Consider the following 25,330-nt stretch of genomic DNA (forward strand, 5'->3'; position numbering starts at 1 on the left):
GGTGTTGGTTCGGCCAAGTAACAACCCGCCTTGATCACACAACAACTTTCGGAATTAGCGAAACATATTCATTTGCAAACTAATTTGGCTTTGCGAGAAAATCACCTGGAACCCAGCTGGATCTCTGGTTTCTGATGTTTCCTGGAAACACCATGTTGCTTGGAAACATCACAAACGAGAGTTTCAGCTGGGTTCCAGGTGAGTCTATCGCAAAACCATACTAGTTTGCAACTAAGTGCATTTCGCTGATTTCGTGCAACTTTTTGTTGTGAAGTAAAACATAGGTTTGGCGGAAACTCGGGGACTGCGCCTATCTGATGATTCCCAAGAAAGGAGAAACCGGTCACGGGCTGTCGAAGAATTTTCAGCAACCTTATGAGTACTGCATTACGAATATTCGGAAATATTTTGGTACATGCAACACGAGCCATTGGCCTCAGTGCCAGTTGAGCTGTGGCTGTCAAGACTGATATAGCTGAGATGGCGGACTGACGCTTGGAACAATCGGCACGAGCGGGTGACAGATACTGGCCGGTTTCTCAATACACTGGTTAGTTCAAGTGAACCTTTGACCTAAAAATTACACAGACTTTCAGAAGTTAGAATGTACATGCTGGATCGAAAACCCGTTCCCAGTTGGAATATTTTATTCGATCGAATTCAGTGATTGCTTGTTCCCATCTCATCAGTCCAGAACCACTTACACATTATAGTCCATTGTGCACACCCACATGTGTAGCGGATTATCCCGTTCCAAGCTGTCATTTCAAATCGACCCACCCACCTGTGTATTTTAACTGGAGGTCAGCACTGCAAGGCTGCAGATTAGAACAATATGGAAAACTAATTTAGTCACCAGTGTTGTAGACCATAATATTGATCGTCCCAAGAAACGACACAGGTAATCTGGATACACGAAAACATCGATAAGGTACTGTTAGATTCCTATTTGAGTCACTGGACCTAGGAGCATCAGAGGTTTCTAAATCTACCGGTCTACTGACGGCGACGAGGTTGTTTTGTGACGCGTGTTTCAGCCACTCGTATCAGGTGGGCTTAATGAAACAGCTTGTTTTGCTTCAGACTTTTGACCACTCGGACAGTGTTTGCCGTTTGAATGGATTCAGTGGTAGGGTTGTCTGTTTGTCCGACCCCTGGTATCTTACACGAACACTGCAAGTGAGATCACTGCGACTCCCAACTGTTTTGCTTGCATGTTGTTCGGGTTGTGCTACCGCACAGTATTCATAAAAACCCGAGACACTGTAAGATGTGACTGCCCCCAGATGCCTTTCTGAAGGTGACTAAATGTCACTATCTTTTGAATTTGTCAGTTCGTTTTACTGTCCAGTGTGAAACATTTCAGACCGCCAGTCAGTTACATTCCAAACGCAATTTAGAAAAAAGTACCATCATCGTTATAAGCAGTCGTTAATGCAGTCGTCCATATGCTTGCTTAATTTTTCAATCACCAAAACAACAAGCTTCATCAGGCGTCTGAGAGGCGCGAATAAAAATTGAAGGTAACAAGTCGATTCACCTAGTCTAGTCATCTTGTCTAGTCGCCTGCCTGTGCAGTTTCGTATGACAGCTAACTCAGACTTCATCCCGAGCCGGCTGTTTCCATTAGAGGAGTCAACAACTCCGCACCATAGGCAGGGACTATTCGATGCTTGTTATTCGGCGATGACTAACAGTGATCGTACTTACCTACCGAGGTACTTTTTCTCAACGCACTCTTTGGTCACCCTTGTACTGACACATCGGTGAGTGACGGTTGAGTGCCCTTTCGCTGATTCCCAGGGCCAATTTTTGATTACCTACACCTTCCAATACAAGTCAAGTATATTTGGTTCTACAGGATATAACGTTTGCCATCATCACTGCTGCCAAATGACCGTTACTAATTTTGAACGGAGACTTACGATATAGGTTGGGGCGTTCATACCTAAGCTGTTTCGGGACTGCAGGATACAAATCCCTGCATATGTGGGCTATGCACCACCGGTCTAATCATTACGCATGATTTATACATGGAGCGGCATGTATACTAGGATTATCCCCAACGTTTTACTCTGATAACTGAAACCATCTGTCGGAACTTTTATCAAGAGATCTCGCACAATCGTTGAGACTTTCATGCGCAAGTAATCCCTCATTCTGGGTAGTAGCCCACCAGTTCTGTCAGGTTTTTTAGATTTCCCAAAATTAAAAACCCAAAGGCTGCAACACGGTCCGGGTTAAGTGGATATTTTAGAATTTACTGAAAAGAATGTTGTAGTAAAACAATATTCTAGTGAACTCGAATAACGATACGTTGTTCGCTTTTTCCAAGCAGGAACGGGATCAAGCTGAAGCATCCAATCATATTTCACTGGATTTGTTGTATTTTCATTGGATAGCTCTTTGGGAAATATCTACGAGCTGCGACACACGGTCTCGGCACAATTTTCTGCTTCTACCAAATGTATTTCTGTGTTCAAACAGACGGAAACTTCCCTCGGGTCTGAAAGGAACGTGTTTGTCTGCGAGCTGCTGTTATGATTGATGAAGATTGTCGGTTAAATACTACCGGTAAACACGTGGCGGAAAGCTTCCGTCTGTATGTTTTCTCCTGGTACTGGATTACAGCCAACGTGGTGGCAGCTGCATGTAGTATACTGTGTTTACTCGTTCTCGTGCGACATCCACGAGTCTTTGCTGCTTCCACACGAACATGGTTCATTGCACTAATTGTAAGTGATGTATTTATCCTGATGATCAGCGCCAATGATATGTACGCTGAACTCATGTTTCCAAAAACATACCATCTAATGCTGTGTCGTGTGTTCGGCAGATCCACTGCCCAGATACGTATCGGGACAATCACTTGCTTACTGTGGATTTCGAATTTTCTACAAACTGGGCTGTCAGTTGAACGGCTAGCCTCCATCTTATCGCCACTCAGGACACGAGCTTTGTCAACCGGAAGGTTAACCCGATTCGTAATATTGGGGCTGGTTCTTTTCTGCTGTGTAACTGCTATCGTCTTAAGTGTAGTTACTCTAAAACCAGATGAGGTGATTCACAATTACAACAACCTGACAAGCAGAAATGAAGTTATATGCCAAATGAATCGGCGACATCTGTTGGACGAACAAGGTAACATAAAATTGGATGCGATCAAAATATCCTACTGCGTCGATTTAATTATTATGCGTGCTATACCCTTTTCGATGATGCTTATATCATCCGCCCTGATAGCATTGCTGATTCGTCGACAACGTAGGCAACGAACGAAGTTGATGTGTTCGACCGGTGCTGCATACTCTTCCAATACACAAAATCGAGAAAGCCGCGCATCGCTGCTTCTACTTACGATGAACCTAACCACTTTACTAACCAACCCGTTATTCCTGTTGTTTGAACTACTGGACGGTGAGGGGAGTGAAGGCCAAAGAGTGGCAAAACTTACCGGCGATCCATGTATTTCGTGCATTCTTAGACAATTTTTTAACTGCTTGTTATATGTAAATAACCAAACCAATTGGGTCTTTTACCTCACTTTTGGGGCTCGTTTTCGTCTTCACATACAAAATTTGCTCCGTTGCAAGGACACTTCCAGTACTCGGACCGGACATTCGAGATCCCGCTCAAACGTCCGCGACAGATTTACACATGTGATGTCCGGAACTAACGCAGATGGGTCTAACAGTGCTTTCCGTTCGGATAATCGGACGGAGCCAAAGACTACGAAGATGTTATTGAAGAGGGCCCCGAACGTCTCAAGGGAGGACCGACGACGGAAAGAATTTTTACAGCCTTCTGGACTTCTTGATGAGGATCATAGTGGGATTTGAGACGTGTTCTTTCATGAACGGCTGCAGAATGACAAACCAGTGATTTTGCCCCCTCCACCAAACTCTAGGTGAGCCGGAAATATGATTCTTAGCTTTTGTGTGGAGCTGAAATGAAGCTTCGTATTTTGATGAGATCCGTAAGCTCATGAGTCAACATCCTAACTCCTCATTCATCCAGAATTTTACTATTTCTGTTGTCCTCAACACTATTCAATCAGACGTATTTATGTTCCAAACTACTGCGAGTAATAAAGTGCTTGCTTTTTGTATTACTGTGCTAGATTCAAATATAGAAATGCTGATAATTCTAACTGCGTAGGTTCGCAAAAGATGTTGCCCGAATTACATTATCACAAGACCCCAACGGACAGTAATCAGCCCACGAGAGGAAGACGGCAGCAAAAATACAGGGACGGTTGGGCAATATTCTCTTCCAGAAAGCAATAAAGCTCCCCACGAGTCAGATTAGCAGCCTAAGCTCCGGCTATTTGAAAATGTAAATCAATATATTTTAAACTATAATGTGAGTACAGTATTACTTCAAAAAGTGGCGATAATTTGATGAGTTCAGGCAATTTGCACGGCATTTGTTTGCATATTTAGACTTGTGGGCATACAGATCATCATTCGGAATAAGAATACATAATCAGGGGACGATACAATTTCAAACGGAAGCAATCTACCCGATCAGTCCCAATTATCGGTTTCCAGGTCATCAAAATGGTTACGATTGTTGATGCTGGACAGAGCCGAATAGGGCGCTGCCAGACATCTTAGTACATTGAACCCAACAAGCCTAATTTTGACTTTATTCGATCAATACAGAACAAACTTCAGTGTCGCGCGACTATCGTTCACTCTTTCGATCGCTTGAGCGCAAAATCCACATTTCTGCGCCCTGTGGCCATCCGTTTTCGTTAATTAATTTGCAAATGTAATGGACCATTTAAACTTGGTGAAGGCATGTGTTCGCTTAAATCTTCTCCTACTACAAAAAAGAATATATGCAACATTTGGATATGGTGAACTAAAAACCGATAGCTTCCTCCACAAGTATTAGCTAATATTGCATAGGGGGTGACTTAAATAACTAGGTTCAAGTGACCATAGATACGCGTCAATAATACTACTGTAAAACGACTTTAAATGTATCAACTTCAAACACAGTTATAAGGGTTAACTTTATACCATATATGATGCGAAAGCATTGTTTCGTTCTAAACACGATAGAACAGAAGTGAGTGAATTTCGACAGCCATTCGTTTCACAGTTAAAAAACTCAAAGTTATTTCAGATAATGGGGCCACATGCACCGTCAAGTGAGTGTTTGGCTGAGGATTGCCTTTTAGGAACGAATTTTGGAATTTTTCAATGCAGATACTTCTGCGGTCCCTAGCACCCTTGGCATTGTTGCTTTCATTAATCTTGATGGTACGTGTAACACGTAACAACTTTCGCATGGTTCGGTATGTTTGGTATATGGCAAAAAGATGCGCTATTGTCAGCGCTGGGGACTAGTTAAAAGCTGTCTGTACAAAAGACAGAGCAGTATCGTCGTTCAGCCAAAGTTAGTGAAATGGCACGTCGTTTTTATTTATTTTATGTCTATGGCCCGCCGTGTAATAAGCAAGCAAGAAAGTAGGAAATTTTAATCACCAGCAATGAAGAGCATTCAGGCATTTATAAGAGTTCAAGAGCATCCCTAAGACAAGCGAAGGGATACAAACGTGTTTATTTATGTCGTTTTTCCTTCTACTCCAGCTAACAGGCACACTGTACTTTCATCCTGTTTAGTTCCCCAAACAGTTTTATATTCAGTACTCGCTGGGGATTCCGCTCATTTAGTTTTCGGGTTGGACGTTAGGTAATTATGATTATGATCCAGAGTCGGCGGAGTTAATTTCGTCATGTACAACACACGACAGTGGAACGCATTCCTACAGCGCGGTCGGAGGAAGTAGAATCCAGAATTTCATATCAATCTGTTTTAAAAAAAAATAACTGTGATGGACATTTATGCAGATGCCTAGAAGTGGATAGAAGAAAGGGGAAAATGTCACACTCGCTGAACTGGAGCAGTTTGTGACTAACCCATCAGCTATCCGCGAAAAACTACAAATAATCCTATGGAAAAGCTTGAAACGTGATTGCATCTGAGAAGACCAAATTGGTTTGCAAATGAGTGTACTTCGCAAACAATATTTAATTTAAATTTTGATGCACATACTTGGCTGTTCTCGCTAGCAGCCGAGAAAAACAAAAGTGTCAACGAGCAGCGTAGGGGATGATTGCTCTACCTGCTCCCTGTCAGACGGAGCGTTGTGATGCGGTATGACTGCATCTTATCTTGTGGGGGTTATTTGATTCACTCCTAATGTTAACTATGTTCGCGTTCCCTTAATGCAACTGGCACGCCCTAGGAAAAGTTGTTTTCCGTGCAAAAACAGAAATTAAGCGATAGGATTAAATCTTGATGCAATGCGGATTTAGGTTCTGTTCCAACGCAGAGGTACCGGTTGACTGATTGTGCAGCGGTCTTATGTTCCAGTGTGCAGCTACCCCTGCACGAAGTTGTGTTCAAATCAACTAAGCCTTTCGGTCGCGTAACATCCGTCACTATTTCCGTGCTGTATACATCCGATTTTACTAAAGGTACGTGTTTCCACTAACAATGACCGAATTGAAGCCACTAGGTTTTGCCTAAGAACTAATCTCGGCCGGCCCGATGATCCTATTCATTGTTATTATCGACCAAGCTTCTCAAGGCAGGGGAATTAGAATCATCCAGATATTTCTCTCATCTCCGTCCCCGTGATTTCTGTATCGTCCAGCCAATTACCAAACGGTCCCATTTTTACTCCACCTTTCTGCGTATCATATTCGTCGTAACCTATTAAAAATCGTTAAGTTAAAATGAATCCTATCTGGTGCTAGTGTTTGCTGGCAACTAAACCCATGTTTCCGCATAGAGGAAACCGATTGCGGGCCGACTGTCTGCTGGTTCAAATCTGTTAAATCATTGCGAGTAAAGCATTGAAAAACAAAAATTCTATGTACGTAATTGTCTTTAAAGGTCACATTTAAAAGTTCATAAGCGGAGCTATATGAGTATTTTTTATATACGCTTTTTCATTCCAAAGCTACCACTATTTGTTAATCGCCTGCACCCTCGGATATTTACAAATAAAGATGACAACAAAAACCCAAACACGTAAGTATTATTATTATAGAATATGTGGAATATCCGAACGAGCTACGCCTCAGTATCCGGGACCGCAACAGCTCAGAGGTTGAGGCACAAGCTTACAAACCGAAATGTTCGTGACTCGAATCCAACTCCGTGAGTCCGACTGCTCTTATGTGTAGGCTTGGGGAACCTGAAAATATCTCGCCCTCATGCTAACCTCCTCGTGGCAATGCAGCTCGGTGCCCAATGAGTTTTACATCTGATCAGTTATTTTTGTATAGCAACCTGTATTTTCAAGAATACCCGAGTTATCATGGTTTTACTTGTGGGAATAAACAAACAAAAAAGCAGATTGGGTTCCGAATGCTTTCGGGTGATGGTGTTTGTACCAACTTCTGTCCTCCTGCAGTTGGCAGCAGTTTTTTCACTGTTTGTCAACTTGTTCTTTGTCTCTGTGACCCAGTTTCCGGGACAGCATTTCGAAGCATTTCAACACATCTCCCATTCTTGTAAATGCCATCCACTTTTACCCTGTCAGTTGTGTTCTAAGTGTTTGACGCGCCAAACCCTTGTTGCAAACTCTTGCCTTTGACAAATTGTGGACAGCAATGTTACACTGCTGTAGCACCAGGTATAAAGTGTTTTATATTCACTCTGACGTTCAGGTGGATTGCTTAAATTCACTATAAACATGGCTACTCAAATGGATGGCTTGAACTAATAAAAATTTGATGTTCCGAATCAAAACAAACATTATTATCCGGAAACGTAAAAAACAAACAGCTTTAATTCGTGAGACAGTGGGACTCCGGGCTGAAAATGGTATGTTCGCACTACCGGAATAACAGGCAGCACTATTCCATTCCGTCCTATAGTCAGGTTATTATATATCATGGTCAAAGCAATCATGAGAACTACGTCACAACTATTGCATAATGCCCCCCTTGGGACTTCGTCCAATCTGATAAGCCCAGACACTATAAGTGATCTCTTTACATTCCTACCAGAAGAAATATTCTTTGATTTTAGGCAAACGGATTTATACTGTTTTACCGCTCTGAAGTTGCTTTTATCGAAAAAATGGATGTAGGGTATACTTTTTAATGCAGGTAATCACTAGAGATCCATTGGATCTACGGTATTGTGTATGTTTTATGAACAAGAATGCTTAAAGCACTTTAGCTTAAGTGTAAAAAAGGTAGATGTAACGAAACCAAAAAGGCACCGATGAGATTCATGTTAACAATGTATCAGCTACGTTAAGCCAGTTAAGATCTTAAAAACATCGGAGAAAACTTAAGAAAAACTCAAGTAGCGTAATTTTGGACTTTTAAACATTGGTGTAAATCTGACGGGCGAACACCGCTACACGGTTGCCCCACATTCTCTCACGGTTTCAAACAGTTTTCAATCACAGATTGGCTAAAACACATTTGCACTTGGAGTTCTGCGTGGATGAATTTGTTCTCATTAAAAATTTTCTGCGACTTTTTGGCTTACGCACATTTCACTGCATGTCTGAAGGGAGATTATTGACGAGTTGCGCCCCCAGTTTCACTGTAGAACGGTACCTGCTCCAGCCACTAGGAGGATAAATGCAGATATAAAGCCCAGAACCGAAAGTTAAACCGTTATGGTGAGTTTTTACTCGACGCTGAGGTGAGGCATGGTCAGCCATATAACTGTTCCTATCCCTTGTAAGATTTCACCTAGAAATTTAAAGTAACAGAATCCAAACGGCTGACCAGATGTGCCTGTCCACCTGCACCCTACTTTCTACTTGAACCCAAGGGTTGCGATTTGATAATCACTGGTGGATGGCATCGTTAATGGAATCCTGGTTATGCTCTATTGGGACCCATACTACGGTCAATTAAAATTCAGCTATTGTTAGTGTTTATGAAGAGCTTGCTCGCAGCTTTCCACATTCGACTCTTACAAAACGACTCAGTCTGGAACCCATTGCGCGCAACTATCATACACTCCGCAGTAAATTAGGTTGCTCAGGAAAAGTTACTGCGAATGAAATTCATACTTAAGGCTGCAATCTGGATGCCAGACGTAGCTAATTCCACATCATAATTTGAAGTTGATTATTCCGAAGTGGGTTGGTCATTTGAAACTATAGCCGTGTCGCACACACCGAATTACGTGGTCTATGACATTTTTTGTGGACTGCGCAGCGATTCCAGTTTTCCTCTTGCGGTTTGGAGTACAATGAAGCACGGGCAATCAACACCAACTAAATGAAAATTACCGGGTAGACGACATCTTAAATGTGTGTTGTCACCACTGAAGTTTGTGTATACGAGTGGTTTCGGTTTTTTGAAATGCCACGAAGCATGCAGTTGACGACAAACTAGCATAAGTAAAAAGTTTCCCAAAGTTCTTCTACGCACATCATATTCTGCTTTTCCTAGGGTCATTAGGAGTAATCATAAGGTCAAAACAGGCGACAAATCTGAAAATATTCTTGTTTTCCATATAGAAGCACATGGTTGGAAGGCCGTTGTTCATTGAGATGATCATTTTGGCACATCCACTCGCAGGTCTCCTAAACCTAAAAGGCAAACAACCGGTGGTGTTCTTCGTCGAGATTCTGGATCTTGTTTTTTGGTGGATCCGGAATAATTCCTGAGGGCCCTGTGAAGTTACATGAAAAACCGAATAAACTGTACTTATTTCGCTTAACTGATTTATCAAAATCGGTATAAGAGGAATCCTACAACATCAATATAATGTGCTTTCTGGTGCCTTACTGGTAAATTTGACTTACTCCTGGATCAAACTGATCCGCGTGCTTCAATTGTGGTGTCCGTTCATCATCGGTTTTCCAGAGCAGACGACGCCATAGTTTCACCAAAGCCTGCTGATTTGTAGATCGAAGGCAGAGTTCGAACAAATTCATCACGCGTCCATATGCGATTAGAGTCAGGTTTAGGGTGGCAGAGCGCGGAATAAAACTTTCTGGTCCGAAGACAATGGAGGCCTCCATTTGAACTGTTTGCTGATAAAAGACAATAAACATAGGACTTTTGAGGATTTCAGTTTTTCGGTTCTTCATCTTGCGTGTCGGAATTTTAGAAGAAACCATGTGCAAATCTGTTTTTCTAAGATCACCAATAAGTATCAACCGAAAGTGGTTCGCCATTGATACTACATCAGACTGTGGTAAATCATTATTTTTGGTCTCCGTAATTCAGTTCAAGTAGGTAGTGAAACGTGCTACCTGCAGTCAATGAAAATATGTCCACTAGAAATAACTCTCTCATTGCAGTGCAGTTGCATTCAATAGTTTGACCTCGCTTTTACTCTATGGCCAGAACCTTTGCGTATGTAATATCAAATTAATTTTTCATCGACATTTCAGCATCAATAATTTATCTGGCTATCATTTGCCTTTTAGTTGCCGGACACGTTCAGCCTATATTGGGAACATTAACCCGTTTTTATTCGTTTAACCTAATTTAAGGTGGTCAAATCGGTTTTCCAAGGCTCCGAACCGAACAGTTCCACAGAGACAATCCGGATAATCCCGTGGATGGTCAACACAATGCACTTTTATCACAAAGTTCTGTTTAAAATGAAAATTTGGTACGGTAGACCATATCAGATGTTATCCAATGTGCCAATGCTTCAGAAAGCAAATGACAAGATAATGGTAAAATGATTGGTTAATCAGTGTTCACTATGGACCATCAATAGAGTAGAATATCGGCGTGTGGTAACGTCTGTTAACACGCATACACGGGGTGTAAAATATGCAAAAAGTATTCTCAAGAAATGTGAACAAATAAACAGCAACGCGTTTAACTTAGTGTTGCAAAGTTAAAAGCAAAAGCGCTGCATCACAAAATTGTCAGTACATGAAACTTTCCCACGGTCACTGGTTAACAGCGAATGGATAAAAGCTCTGTGATATAGTTTTTCAAAGACAGACCGAATGAAACTTTTTAATTTGTGCGGAAAGCGGTTCGCAGAAAGAGCATTCCAAAAACGGAAGCAAGATGTTGCCCCCTTATCGCGCTGATTCCCATTTGCACTGACATAAAAGTTCCTGTAGAAGGTTGCAAGTTCATAGTTGGTGATGCCATTGTTGACGTAATAAAATGTTTTAGGCATAGGCGTGAATGTACTCATTAGCTGAGAAATAATGTAAAATAGATGTACGCCAAACCAGCTGTTTCGGCAACGTATACACAGCAGATTAATATATTTGCGGGTTTGTTTATTGTTCTAGAGAGGGTCTGCATCATAATGGATACGGATGTTTTCCACCAGTCTCTGAATCAGATCACCACAGATTTATCCTACAGTTCTCGGGTTCATTTGTCAGATTACATGCAAAACGAGTTGGATTTCTGGTAGACGACGATGTGGCATTATTCCCGGGTGTGTGCTAAGGAGTGTTTCCTTTATTAACAAGTCCCACGCGATATTTGTGATAAACAAATTACTGAGATATCTTTGTGGTACTCTGATATGGTCAGCAACATATCTATGCTCACTGCACGAAATGATTGATGTAGCTAGTGAAGAGGCCCCAACCCTCATTTAATCACATGTTTTAATTCTGAAAACATCGCAAGCAAACTTCCGCCGTCGTCGTTCATGTCTTATTTCAATGGGTCTCATTAATTTCTTCCTGGTATATAAAGACTTGCCCATCGAAATGCTGAAAACTCTCGACAGGATAACATAGTCATTCGAAGGCGCGGTTTTGATTAAGTCTGAAAACCGGTGATAGACTATGCTCTCCATCTCGTCTGATTTCGAAATCATGGGAATGTGTGTGCTGATAAAGGTGGAAACTGCAACTGACAGTCGAAATAAGATAATCATCCTTTGATTCATCCGGAGTCGTTTGATTTATCCAATCAGCAACCGTAAATTCGAATGTTTCCGTGAGACTGTCACTTTGTGTCACTCCATTCCAGTGGAAAGTACGCCCAGAACTATTTGTTCACTACCTCACCCTCTTGGCCAGTTGACTTTTTTTGAGGAAGATTAGCTCGAGTCCGTATCGCTTGAGTTCTCAGACTTGAACACAGGGAGACTTGCCCCTTGCTATTTTTTGATGGTTTGTATCGCCTCAGCAAAAATAGAGCTTTTAATAAGTTAGTTCTGCGACTGAAAAACGGGCGTTGTCCGTTTACCCAACACCATCAGTGTCCATCCACTTGTTAGCGCAAGCTAACCTAACTCGGGGTGCCTAGAGTAAGATGGTGAAGTCCAGTTCCTAGTTCCATTGCGAACAGAGAACACATTGCTATAGGAGAAATGTTGGTATCTGAGCTAGCATAGATGCATAGGTGGTTGTGACCCAATCAGCAACCCATCGCTACGTCCCATCACACCCCCTAACAACGCAATGATGACGTAACCTCGATTGGTGATGAAACGGATGCAATCAGATTGCCCAGCTCAGCGAACAAACCGACGACCAGAGGACACATTCTGTGCAACCCCGGACTCGTATTGTTTTACAATATTCTAGCTACAACGAATAGTGCACAAGCCCTCATTGTCAACTGCTAGGCGATCAGAGTGTACAATTCCTAATAACCGACATATTTAATCCATCTGTCGTCAAGGAAAGGTACCATTGTAGCCCCCGTAAATACGGAGATATCCCGCCATTTTAGGAGGTCTTGCAACACTGTTATTTAATATTTCCCCTTAAACACTACTCCAATATGATGATGTGTCATAGTGGTATGACTCAGTGTTCCTCCTTGAGAGCCCATTGCCAAAGTACGGAATTTCCAGTTGCTGTGATCCTATGCACGTGACACACGAACCCATAGTGCACTATCTACCATTCACATAAGTGATTCTGTCCACCCCAAGGCTGTCAACTGACACGTTTATTTGCATTGTTTGAAGAACTGCCAGAGGTTAATGACACAACGAGTATATTCTGGTGAGTCCGAAAACAAGTAGACCGGTGATCTTAGTTACTGTTTTGTCAACACGTCCGTTTACCAGAGAGTCCGCTGGTAGAGTTTACAGGAAGATGCCAAGAAAAGATTTGAAATGAAGTGCGTGAAATAGTTATTTTTGACATGTGCGGAATGTCCATCGTATCAGAGAGAAGTTAGCAGTATAAACTAGGCCCAGAGGGGGGTATTTTTTAAAGAATGCTTCAGAGTTTAGTTTCATGTAGTTGTTTCAAACCTTTACTGTATAGGCGGTGTCTACCAAAGTGTGTAGTAGTACGCCCACTGAACATCCGTAAATTCGTATAAGAACTTAAACATTATTCATACAAATCTAACTTAGCCTTGTGAATGGGGCCACGTGACAATTTATCCTTCCTGGGTATAATCTGGCTGGGCATGTCGAGTAAGCTTTACACCAATCGGCTTTATGATGGAGTGCGCAGTCCTCACGTTTTTACAATATTGCGCCGACAGCATTCGAGCGCAGGTTGAAAAAAATCCGGTTAAGCAGGGCCGGACAAATTTGTTGTTCAAGTCAACTGAAAAAGGATAAGTTGATTTTGAAGGAGCCCCTGACTACTAACGAGCCAACGCCGCTTCAAAAACAATGCATACACATAAAACGAAATTGGATGGCAAATACAGTGACATAAACTAAGCTCGTGCTACAGACGAGTCTTCGGCGCGGCACAAATATGATCAACCCACAGTATTAAAGGAATCATCCGCAGTAATTTCGTATTCCCTTTCATTTACGGACAGCCGTACATGGGCGGAACAAACCAGCCTTCCACAATATGCACGACTGAAAAAACGCCGGTTTACTTTCATTCATCGGTTAATTTCAAAGGTTCCGAGGTCAGTCAACAATCTGTGTAAATTTCAAAGCAACTACCGCAGAGCGGTTATGTGGCAAGCGTAAAAGTTTCATGCGGAACCCTGTTGCAGAGCTTATATTAGTCGTGCGTTCACAGAACGCTTTCAAGCAGTGCTTCCTGTTGAGGTGGTATGATAACTAGAAGCTCCGCTCTTGATAAGTATACGTCTTAAAGCTGAGGAGAATGAAAATTAATGCTTTTTCAATTTCGGTCGACGAGAATATCCGGTGCGAGGTGGCAGAATATTCTACCGCGCCAAAATCTTATCACCATACAAATCTGGATACACCTGATGCTTAGCTTCTTATGGATAAACATTATATATTTACGTGAACTCACCTGTTCGAAAACTAACACATGTTCATAATGTTTGGAATAGGAGCGTGAGTTCAGGGTAAACTTCTTTCCGGCTAGTATAATTTTTGTCTCGTACGGTGTTAGAAGTGCACGCCACGATTGCTTCATATGGTTTTCGGTGGACAACAGACTGACAAGGTGACTGTGGATGTAAGAGCCAACCTAAATCAGAAGCAATCAAAGATATTCGCATGAAGCTTCACCATAGTTTTAGCGAAGCAGGTACACAAACGCAGTAGACAGTAACCCACTGCCTCATCTTAAGGAATAACTTCTGGTGATACATAAGTTTTCTACTGTTTGAAGTGAATAAGGAGGAGGACAATGAACGTGCGTTGTACACATTTTGTCAACAGCTTTTAAACCTGCCACAGAATACCTTTAAACGAACCAAATAGCCACGAAGTCACAAAAACGGCACAAAAGTGAATCTTACACACTGTTTTACTTTCCTACTGCAGTTGAATTAACCTCCATATATACTTTATGGACTGTTCTAAAGAATGGTTGTGCGTCTCTCAAGGTGATTCAATTGCCGATCCTAGGTTCAATGAACTAGGTTCCAATGACAAGGCGGGATGACTGTGAATCCATAATACTCAATAATGTCAGTATTTGATGTAACAGTAGAATGATAAATTCGGGTCGGCGATATAGTGATCCCTGTCCTAATGTTCCTCCTAAAGAGAAAACCATGATGCACTATCCTGGATTCCGTGTGTTTCTCTGTTTCTCTAATAATAAAATGTGGTTTCGGACAAAGTTGCCTCTCCATGAACAGTGTGTTCATAACATGAGCATGTGTATCTGAGTGCAGTTTTCATATAACATAAATAACCCGTTTATCTAACACACATAGTTCTTAGATCTCACAATGTTGGATTAGTACACATCTAACAGGTTAAGAAGAGGCACATACGGAGACAAAGAGCCACCACTGGCTGCTCATTTAAAAGATAGATAGCTGGTCTCCGATGAAGCTGAACTATTGTCCAACTGGAAAGTGTAAAATGTACGTTATAAAGTCGTTCTGACAGAAAAAATCACCCGTCGCAAATTGATCTCCATACAACGCAGGACTACCGCTGGAAATTCCGGGTCTTACAATGGAACAAATATTCTCCTAAACGTAAACCTCAAATAATAAATACAAGTCCGGCTCAAAACGTAGCTGTACATTTCTTCTGCTGTTTTCTGTTGGAGCGAATTAAATTCACGTTATGGCAACATGAAATAAGTGAGCAGCCTTGTTGCCAGGACTCCACTATATTCATTAGCTTCGTGCGACAAATTAATGTCACTCAGCACGATAACTGCAGTATATTCGTTTTGCCTTGCCTTAGGGGTTTAACTCAGTATCGATCTCACGGCCTCACTTGCTTACAGGTGAATTTAACTCAGTACATCTACGATATGGGGTACTATGGTGTCAAAGGCCATTCCTGCGAACTGAATCCGCTTGGTCTTGTGATACGTATCGCGTAAACCAGTCGCTCATGACCAGATGGCGCCAAAGCCCAGTAACCACAATGTTTTTTCACTCCAAAAATACAGTGTTGGGCTTATAGCCATCTGCATACGATCGTTATTCCACCCCCCCAACCTCATTATCAATAATGATGGTATCATCAATGGGCTACCGCCTAACTTGATTGCAACCGCAAACAAAGTTCAGTTAAACGTAAGTGAATGGAGAGTTTGATTCATAGGACAGAATTGAGTCTTCTATCAACTAACGCTTGTCAAGCAAATGACACCTGATGCTGGGTTCTGTGTGAGTATACAATCCAAAAATAAAGTATTTGAAAAGACATAGCAGCAAAGCGTATGAACACAATACGAGAAAGCCAGTATTGTAAATACTGCTACTATAAGTAGAAGTAATGATAAGTGAACTGAGGTACTAATGATCATGAAATGGTTCACAGTCACACCACTTTTGTTCGAACGGTCGTCCTCCTATTCTGGCGTGCTTATTCTGGTGAATGCACACCAAAGGGAAGCACTGGAATCGAGTTTTGCTCTTATTAGAGCTCATTAGCAGTGCCAGAACTTGAACTCCGGACATGTGACATGCGAGGCGAGCGTGCTACCGTCAGCACTTCAACGCACTTCGGACGCATCTGAATTCCACATCTTGAACAGGTGAACATGTTCACACTTGAGCGATCTGATTGGTGTGTCTGACTCATCGAACGGCGACCAGTAACTGCCCTAGTTGTAACGATTGATTGACCCGCCAGTCAGGACTTCCCAATCAGGTAGCGCGACACACGCTTGAAACCCACTAGGCAACTTTTTGTTTGCAGTTTTGAGGTTTTGCTGGATCGTGAGATAGTCACATCACCAACTGACCGTTCGTCAACTGCTGTTGCTGTGCGCAAAATATGTGGGCTAGCGTCCGCTGATGGATGCAAAACTGGCTCTGGTAATTCACCCTAGCTAAGTCACTATAGCTCTTACAGCAGGATTTACGTTAAGTCATGTATAAAATCAGATAATATTTTATAACGCGTGATAAATGCTCTATGACTGCGTAATACCAACCATTTGTCAAGACAACTTGACGTGGTCATCTTTTTCTAGATGTTGTGCCAAACTTTTGTTTTATCATAAGATTGTACCGAAATATTTGTGGCACTTTATTCATTCAAGTTTATTATTATCATCAACGCACTTCGGACGCATCTGAATTTCCACATCTGAACAGGTGAACATGTTCACACTTGAGCGATCTGATTGGTGTGTCTGACTCATCGAACGGCGACCAGTAACTGCCCTAGTTGTAACGATTGATTGACCCGCCAGTCAGGACTTCCCAATCAGGTAGCGCGACACACGCTTGAAACCCACTAGGCAACTTTTTGTTTGCAGTTTTGAGGTTTTGCTGGATCGTGAGATAGTCACATCACCAACTGACCGTTCGTCAACTGCTGTTGCTGTGCGCAAAATATGTGGGCTAGCGTCCGCTGATGGATGCAAAACTGGCTCTGGTAATTCACCCTAGCTAAGTCACTATAGCTCTTACAGCAGGATTTACGTTAAGTCATGTATAAAATCAGATAATATTTTATAACGCGTGATAAATGCTCTATGACTGCGTAATACCAACCATTTGTCAAGACAACTTGACGTGGTCATCTTTTTCTAGATGTTGTGCCAAACTTTTGTTTTATCATAAGATTGTACCGAAATATTTGTGGCACTTTATTCATTCAAGTTTATTATTATCAGTCTCATCGAACTGTTTAACTCGCAGCGAAAAAACAGACGTTTAGCAGTTTTTCTCATTGGCTAGTATTGCACTGTCAATTAACCTACTCTAGGTAGGTTGGCTGGTTCAATCTTGCTTAAAGGGCCACTCAAAAAACAAGTTATTTCTTTCTCTAAGCGTACAAAGATGCTGTGATTCTCTTTCACACTATGGCAAATGTGTAATCATTGAGGTTTCACTGAATTGGACAGATTACACGATAACTTCCTTCAGTAGCAACCACACTCATATGATATATTGATGAAAACTATTTACTTCCCATTGTCAAACATCTTGATAGGTCACCTCACCTACAACTTTACCAAATCTTCGAAAATATGAACCTTTTACTTTTTCAGTAGACTAAATACTGAATAGCCCGGTTCTGTAATAGCTTTTGAATCTGTTGTTATTGCTCCCAAAATCCCTCAAACAAGAATCATTTATCACTGTCTTTGCACACATTAGAATCGTTGTCAAAAGCTAGAAATATTCGGCCTGAAAGTTATCGAAAATATGAACTCACCAGACTATAAATTGATAAGCTTTAGAGCACGACATCAAAGCAGATGAAAATCTACATTTGGTTTCCGTTTATTTCCGCTATCCATCAAAACAGAGGTGGTCGCCAGACTGAATTTAATTCGGCCAAATTTGCAAATCTGGTCCGAGAAAGCCAAACTTGCAGATGTTATAGAATCAAATTCATATCGTTAGAACCCAAATCTGTTCATCTCAGACAAAACAATATGAATTTGCAAAAGCAACTGATTATTCCATGCTAGATTTTGTTCTCATTGATCGGCAACTCACATAGCCTAGAAGTACAGTAAGCTAAATCTTTTCGGTCTTCAGTAAGGTACGTGACTCAGTGACAATTCTTATGATTGTCGGGAAACACAGGGTACTTCTTGTTGCCCTACTGCAAAATCGCAAAGCGAAAGGTTATTGTTTATTGTGGAAATTGATATAGATAACCGAACATCCGGACTGATAGTATTCAAGTAACGGCCCAAGATGGTGTGACTGAAAAGTCTGCGCTCATAAGTTTATTTACATTACGGGTATTTGTACTTGTATATTTACGCCTTTATAATAGTATGCATATACTAACATGCTTGTTAGTCCCCCCTGGAATTGCGGTATGTAACGTGATTAGTTTTTTTAGTCCCCCTAAATTATGACTGAGTCGCAAGATCTTTGATACCTTACAGCGTTTCCTACGAAGTAAACTGGAACGAAGTCACGTATGTAAGATAAAGTGAAACAAAAGGATTAAAAGGAGACTTCGGTTGCGTACTAACCTATGGCCTCAGAAGTATCTTTATTCTCTGGCAAAATCGTTATATGATGTAGCGTTTGCTTCAGATGACAGGAAGAACTCTATTTGTAACAAAACAGTCTATATGTTTGAAATTCAATAGTGGTAATACAAACCGTATGGTACCTCGCTAACGGATGAAAGTGCAGTGTTTAATCGTCAGTTATTAGCGGTTTGTTCTTGTGTCCAAGTGGTGCAGGCCCGTGGGATTAAAATTGAGCTCGGTTCGTGCGGAGTCGTAGGGACCCAAGTGTCAATAAAACGGGAGTAGGAAGTTACCCGGTTTGGCCGCATACAATGGTTTTGCTTCCTTGGTGAAGACCACTTGTGAACTATCGAAAGCTATATTGATACAACAAGTGCAAGTAAACTAGCTTTTATCACCTCCATTTAAATTGAAACCAGTGCGTGATGACATAATTCAAGTATGGTTTGTGGTTGAACGACATTCTTTTTCTGCATTATAACTTGTTTGATAATACACAGAACATTGAGAAACAGAAAACCATGGGATCTAACTGAGCGATTCAGCCGATGATGCTAAACTTCTTGAAATGATATTTTTGGAAATGATATTTCCAGCTGACTATTACACTGGCATCTTCAGAGCAAATTTTTATTTTTCACTCAGTTTTTCCTTTTATCGCATGATTCAACATCAACAGAGTTCATCCTTTTTAGGTATCTATTAGGCAACAAGCCTCCGTATCTTTACTGGGAATCGCGAATCAAATAATCAAAAAGATATGTGTACTTAAATTGCATAGCCTTCAGTTTTGGGTCTGAAAATGAAAGGCCGTCTACTTTGATGTTTCGCGGTTTCGTCCTTGATTCTGTCGGCAGCGCACAAATGATCATCCAGTTGTTCTACCTTAAGACTGTTTTTAACAGCTTATTGATTCCGTTTTTGGCTTGCACAACAAAAACATGATACACGAGAGAGGCTAGCTGGCCTTTCATAAAAGCAATTTAATGGAAACTGTGAACGCCGGACTGTGGTTTCTTTTGAAGCAAAACGTTCTGCTTTTCGTAGTGCAGAAGCGAGAGTAAAAAAGATGGACATTTGAACCGATTCCAAACAGCTGTAGGTATAACTACAGGTTATGTATGCTAACGACTGCATTTTTAGTTGTTTCACCAATCTAGCATCTTTCCAGTCAAAAGTAACAACTGCAAAAGTGTTTGGCTTTTCTGTCTACAGATTAGACATGGTATAGAGGGCTGACAATTACTTTAACTGATTAATCTACTGGCATAATAGATTTGCACATTCATCTGTGTCCCGCCATGTTTTTTGTGTGTTAATATATATGCATTTGCGGATAGACTGACAGATTACGTTTTACTTGGTGACTATAGACTGTGTCGCTTTCATCGGTGGTATAAAAATGCCCATTATTCCTTCCATTTCATGCAGGATGTTGCATTTGATATAATGCGTTGCAACCAGATATTCTTCTTTAGATATCGACTTCGTCTCAGACTAATTTGCTGTAGCTGGTACAACCAAATTTCCGGCTTCGCCTTGCTTCCAATGCTCCATACTTAATTTCGAGTAGCCTGTTTTTTATTGACCCTTCCCTTTTTATGCGTGTTTTGGCCCCAATTTCTTTGACAATGATTGCATCTGGTTTGAGGAACAAGGATCATACACCTAAATGGTAATGCAAGCGTAAGTTTGCTTCGTATTCATAAACAACTTACGTTGTCAACTTTAGAGTCTCATTGCCAGATTTTGTTATCTATATTTTATCAATCGCCATGTCAGGTTCGACAGTGAAGTGTGTTTTACTTATTTCAATGTAGGACAAATTTAACGCTGCATATTTTTGTTTGGGCGGTTGCACAGTGACACCAAGATTAGGTTACATTGACCCAGTTTCTTCTAAAGTTATTTGTCACTTGTCTATTTACTGGCAAATAAGTCTCTGATAGCATGAGATGCCCCATTAATAATGACGAGAATGAATTCACAAAAGTGAGAGTTTGACGGAGATTGGAGTTTTTCTTTAGGAGGTTCAGCGAACAGATGTTTTGATTGTAAATAAACGCCCAAGTTTGTGCTGCAAGAGGGAGAGGTCATTCGAGAAATGGGTTGAACAGGTTCAGTAACCCACGTCACTAAAGTACGCGTTCAAACAAGTACGTATTTGAAAGGATGTAGATGACGGTGACGAAACGTTTGCAACCAAACTTCCTAGCTCAGCGGACAAGCCAACGACCATCTACGCTACCTGAGCTACCGACATTCTCCTCTATAGAAAACAGATTTGTGAAAGCCCAGGATGCTGTCAGGTAATGTTGTCACTCATAGGGGGGAGTAGGTCGGTTGATGTCAACTCCTTGGTTTCACCATTGGAACGTAAGCTGGAGTGAGATAGGTTATATCGGTGGAAAACAGAGGCAATAATATTGATCCTTATCCAGTTCACCCCACTCAGAATACATCCACCCAATCGTCCCTTATCAAACTATCGGACGTCTATGCACATTTATTTTCCAGCTGACCATTGATCCTTAATGTGGTTTAACACCAATTTCCGAGACTCCATTCCTAAATGAACTATTTCAGATATGTTTCCAGGTTTACGAAACAGTTCAAACGCTTCAGAGATGAGACACCGCTCACGATTTGTTAACGTTTTTTTTACTTTTAGAAAATAAAGCATTGTTGAATAAAATCGTGCCATGAAATATGTGTTTATTCAAAAAGAACGAGAAAGCCTAGACAGACATGGGTATAGTGATTTCTAGTCGGAATATCTAGACACAACTTCCTTGGAAAGAACGAATGGTGAAATGAGTGACTGAAACAGATAGTCGTATGAGGGAACAAGTTTGAAATAACCAATGCGATCAGCTCGCGAGCAGCACTTGGTAAGTAAATAAGAAGTAATGACACGAGACAGTTGATCAAAATGTCGTATATTGACTTCCGTTCTGCCCACATGACGAGTTACTGTCAGTGCGTATGTCACCAAACCCCAAAATTGTAGGTTTTTAGGTCCTTCGCAATTGGAGGAACACAACTGTGCAGGCTGATTCCCGGTTGCTTATGCCTCGATCGCCGTTTAGCACTAATACTTTAAGAAGAGTAGGGCATTTGTATGACCTAACTAATTATTTTTCCGGGCTCGCTGCACTCGAAACCATTAGAGTTATGATGGTATTGTTGCTAACGACAAGGTTTTCATTCAAAAAGAGAAAATATTGAGGTTGGCAAGGAAACAGTGCACCAATTTTTGGTTTGACAAGATCATGATGGGTATTTCGATCACTCTGTTACATTGAATTTCGTTACAAGGTTGAAAAGGCTGGGAAGAAACCTATTAAATATTAGCTTCTGTTAGTCCACTTCTCCATGCTTCCAGAAATTCATAATCGTCCTCAACCATCCGATCCAAGGGACGCATTTTGAAGTGGTCCCGCTCTTCGGCCTTACAAGCAGACAAGTAACCATTGTCAGACAAAAGGATATGTTTAATCACCGAACGAACTACAAGATGGTTTGTACTCATGTATGCATGACTTGGTGTATTCTGCAGCAAGATTATTATTTGCCGCGCGGAGAAATTATGCTGTACGATTGCACATTTGCCTGTAACTGAAAACCGATTAATTTTTGGTGGATGTCCCGAAAGAAATATCCTTAGTTGCCACACTAGTCGGACGCCTTTCTTTTGACAAAGGATTTAAACTGAACTGGTGAGACAACCGCAGACGCAAAACAGCGTTTTAGCACAGTTATGGTTGTTTCATAAAGGAAACTACTCACAAGGTTGCTGAAAACTCTTCGACAGCCCACGACTGGTTTCGCCCTTCTTGGGACACATCATCAGGTAGGCACAGTCCCCGAGTATCCGTCAAACTTATGATCTACTTGAACCCAACTTGCACTGTTTTCAAGAAATACACTCATTTGCAAATCAATTTGGTTTTCACGGGAGACTCAATCGAATCTCTCGTTTATGATGTCCTCCAGCTGTCGAAGGGTTTTCAGCAATCTTGTGAGTAGTTTTCTTTATGAAAATATACTGCGATTTCTCGAATATCGTGCCAAGTGAATCATGAGGCGGCCTGTATGCAGAACATTCAGCTGGAGGACATCATAAACGAGAGACTCAATTGAGTCTCCCGTGAAAACCAAACTGATTTGCAAATGAGTGTATTTCTCGTAAGGCAATCTATGCTCAAAAGCCGAGAAGCAATATACAGCCCTTCTGTTCTTATTGGGAATCACTAGCAGGCTGCTTATCAGGAAAGTCCAGAGAGTCTCGGACGTGTGAACACCGTTCAACTACGAGCAACTGGTCAGCGGATTGATTAGCGCGGACTTATACAAAAGACATGGTGTTTATGCCAGAAAAAACAAATACCCAAAAAGGCCACATTTAGGCACCCAAAAGGAAGAAATTCTGTATTGTGATCTTAAGCAATGTGGCCCACCCAAGCAACACCATTCACGACGCTTTGACAATATTGATATTGTGCTTGGCAGCCTTGTGAGCCTGTCTACACGGTCGTTCGATAGCCTTACAGTCTAATGCGACAAACACGACTTCGCCAGTGATACGTTGTGAGCCTCTGGTCCTGTAAATAGTGTCACAAACATTGAACGATCCAAGAGCTAACCTGTAGTTTCACATGTGGTCTAAAGAGTCGCGTGTTACTCTGATTTTTACAGTAACAGCTGATGAACATTGTGATGAAACTGATCAAAACGTCAGAGATTTCTTTGTATGCGTACGATGGTTTTCAACATATTTTTACTGGAACCGGATTAAGATAAAGTGTGACAGGCTGTTCGTTTCACTGTTGACTGATGCACAGTTGGTGTAGAGAAAGCTTTTGCTTCTGACATGTCTTGAAGCGTAGACAGAAGGAAGCAGTACTGAAACCGTTTCGGCACACGCTTAGGTATACACAATTTTCAGTATTGTCGCACTCAAGAGAGAGATTTATGACAGCTACACAACTTTTGCCAAAAGAAGTTCCTGAATTCAACTTGCATTGGGACTCATCACGCACAGAGAAGAATTATAAAGACGTTATAATAGAGGACAAATCAAAACAACTGTCAAATCACATTTTAACCGCAGAATTTCCATTAGGCAGGAAAATACAGCGAGATGTTTTCGCCTTGGATAAAATTCATTTGTCTCAACCACAATACAAGAATCCGAAAGGCACTGTAATCTTGATAGAAATAATTGATCGAAAATGGAAAACACAAGTTCCAAGGTAAACACTGAAAAACAGTTACATACATGAGAAAATTAATCAGAAGAAGTCGCCCAAAGTCCTCTAAAAAGTAGTGAACATTGTTTGAGTCACGCAACGGTATGATGAATTTATCTGCAATCTAACCTGCGGTGGTTTCCAGCAGGTATCTTGCAGAGGAATATGGATACTTTTATAATTTATCAGTAGATTCCTACCCTAGTTCTTTATGTTAGTAACTCAGTTACGGTAGAATAAATGTGGTGTCATTGTGGGTGTCAATTTAGCCGCTTAATGTGCAAAACTTTGCAGTTAGGTTTGGATGCATCGTTCTCTGATACGGAACACTGCGAGTGCGACCAAAAATGAAACGCTTTGCGGATACGTAACAGCATCTTTGAGATAACCGTTGAATGGTGCCGTGGGGAATACCGGTGGATAATGCAACCGATTTCGGTGCGCAGGTCCAGTGCAGCAAATCCCTCATGGACAGTAAAAATGATATTCATATTAATCTCAAAGGTACAAATGATATTCATATTAATCTCAAAGCCCTGGAGACAGTGACTAGCTTAACACAGCACTAACTTTCATTTCTCATTATATGCTTCGTGGACTGGGTCGTGTGAGTGAACTGCACCATCGAAATTTAGTACAGATCAGTCTTACTACACCACAAACAGCGCTAACATCCTAGTCTCACTGGTAGGATGAATTGCTCACCTGGGAATCCTTTTTTGTCCGTTGATTGGACTGGTTCTCTTTCCGCATTTTTTCTGGATAACAAAAACATGCATTGACCGGGGCCGTAGTCACTAGTTTCAGTCAACTTATTTTGCCTATGAGATATGAGTTTTTATCTTGAACGTCACTCATGGTAGCTTAGCGCATAATGCCAGTCAGTTTCCACCGAAGAACAAATTGTCCGGCTGGCTGTTTTGTAGAATTCAGTCAGACACCTATTGAAACTGCCGTGCAACTGGAGATGTAATAAAATAGAATAAAAATGGACCAAATTTAAGTAGAATAAATGTCACACACTTTATGATTCAGGAGCTAAGTTGGTTTGACAGCATCAAATGATGGTTTACAATAATGCGAACGAGAAGACAATCACTAACCTGCTGAGATAGCTCAATTTCTAATAGCCGTGTCACATTGTCAAACTTCTCTGTAGACGGGCATCTCATGTAAATTTGATATGCGACAATTCGAACTTCTGTGTCCTCACTTTGGTCATTGAGGCACTTCCAGAGGATTTCCTGTTTTGAAAATGGAAGGGCGGCATGCCTTTGGATTCAATATAATTATATTAACGACCAGATGGCTTTAC

General features: G+C 41.3%; 1 protein-coding gene across 1 annotated transcript in view; it reads right to left on the reverse strand.

Annotated features, from left to right (window-relative positions):
• T265_08036 (hypothetical protein) overlaps positions 1–25,330 on the reverse strand; it is a gene marked incomplete at both ends in the record, with an annotated part of 180,939 nt that overhangs the window by 95,948 nt on the left and 59,661 nt on the right. Inside the window, 3 exons of the mRNA XM_009173730.1 lie at positions 9,803–10,033; positions 14,186–14,365; positions 25,119–25,259. Of these exons, the coding sequence (XP_009171994.1) occupies positions 9,803–10,033; positions 14,186–14,365; positions 25,119–25,259 (552 nt within the window). The remainder of the gene's footprint in view (positions 1–9,802; positions 10,034–14,185; positions 14,366–25,118; positions 25,260–25,330) is intronic.

Source organism: Opisthorchis viverrini (genome assembly GCF_000715545.1).
Source record: "Opisthorchis viverrini unplaced genomic scaffold opera_v5_200, whole genome shotgun sequence".
Classification (NCBI taxonomy): domain Eukaryota; kingdom Metazoa; phylum Platyhelminthes; class Trematoda; order Opisthorchiida; family Opisthorchiidae; genus Opisthorchis; species Opisthorchis viverrini.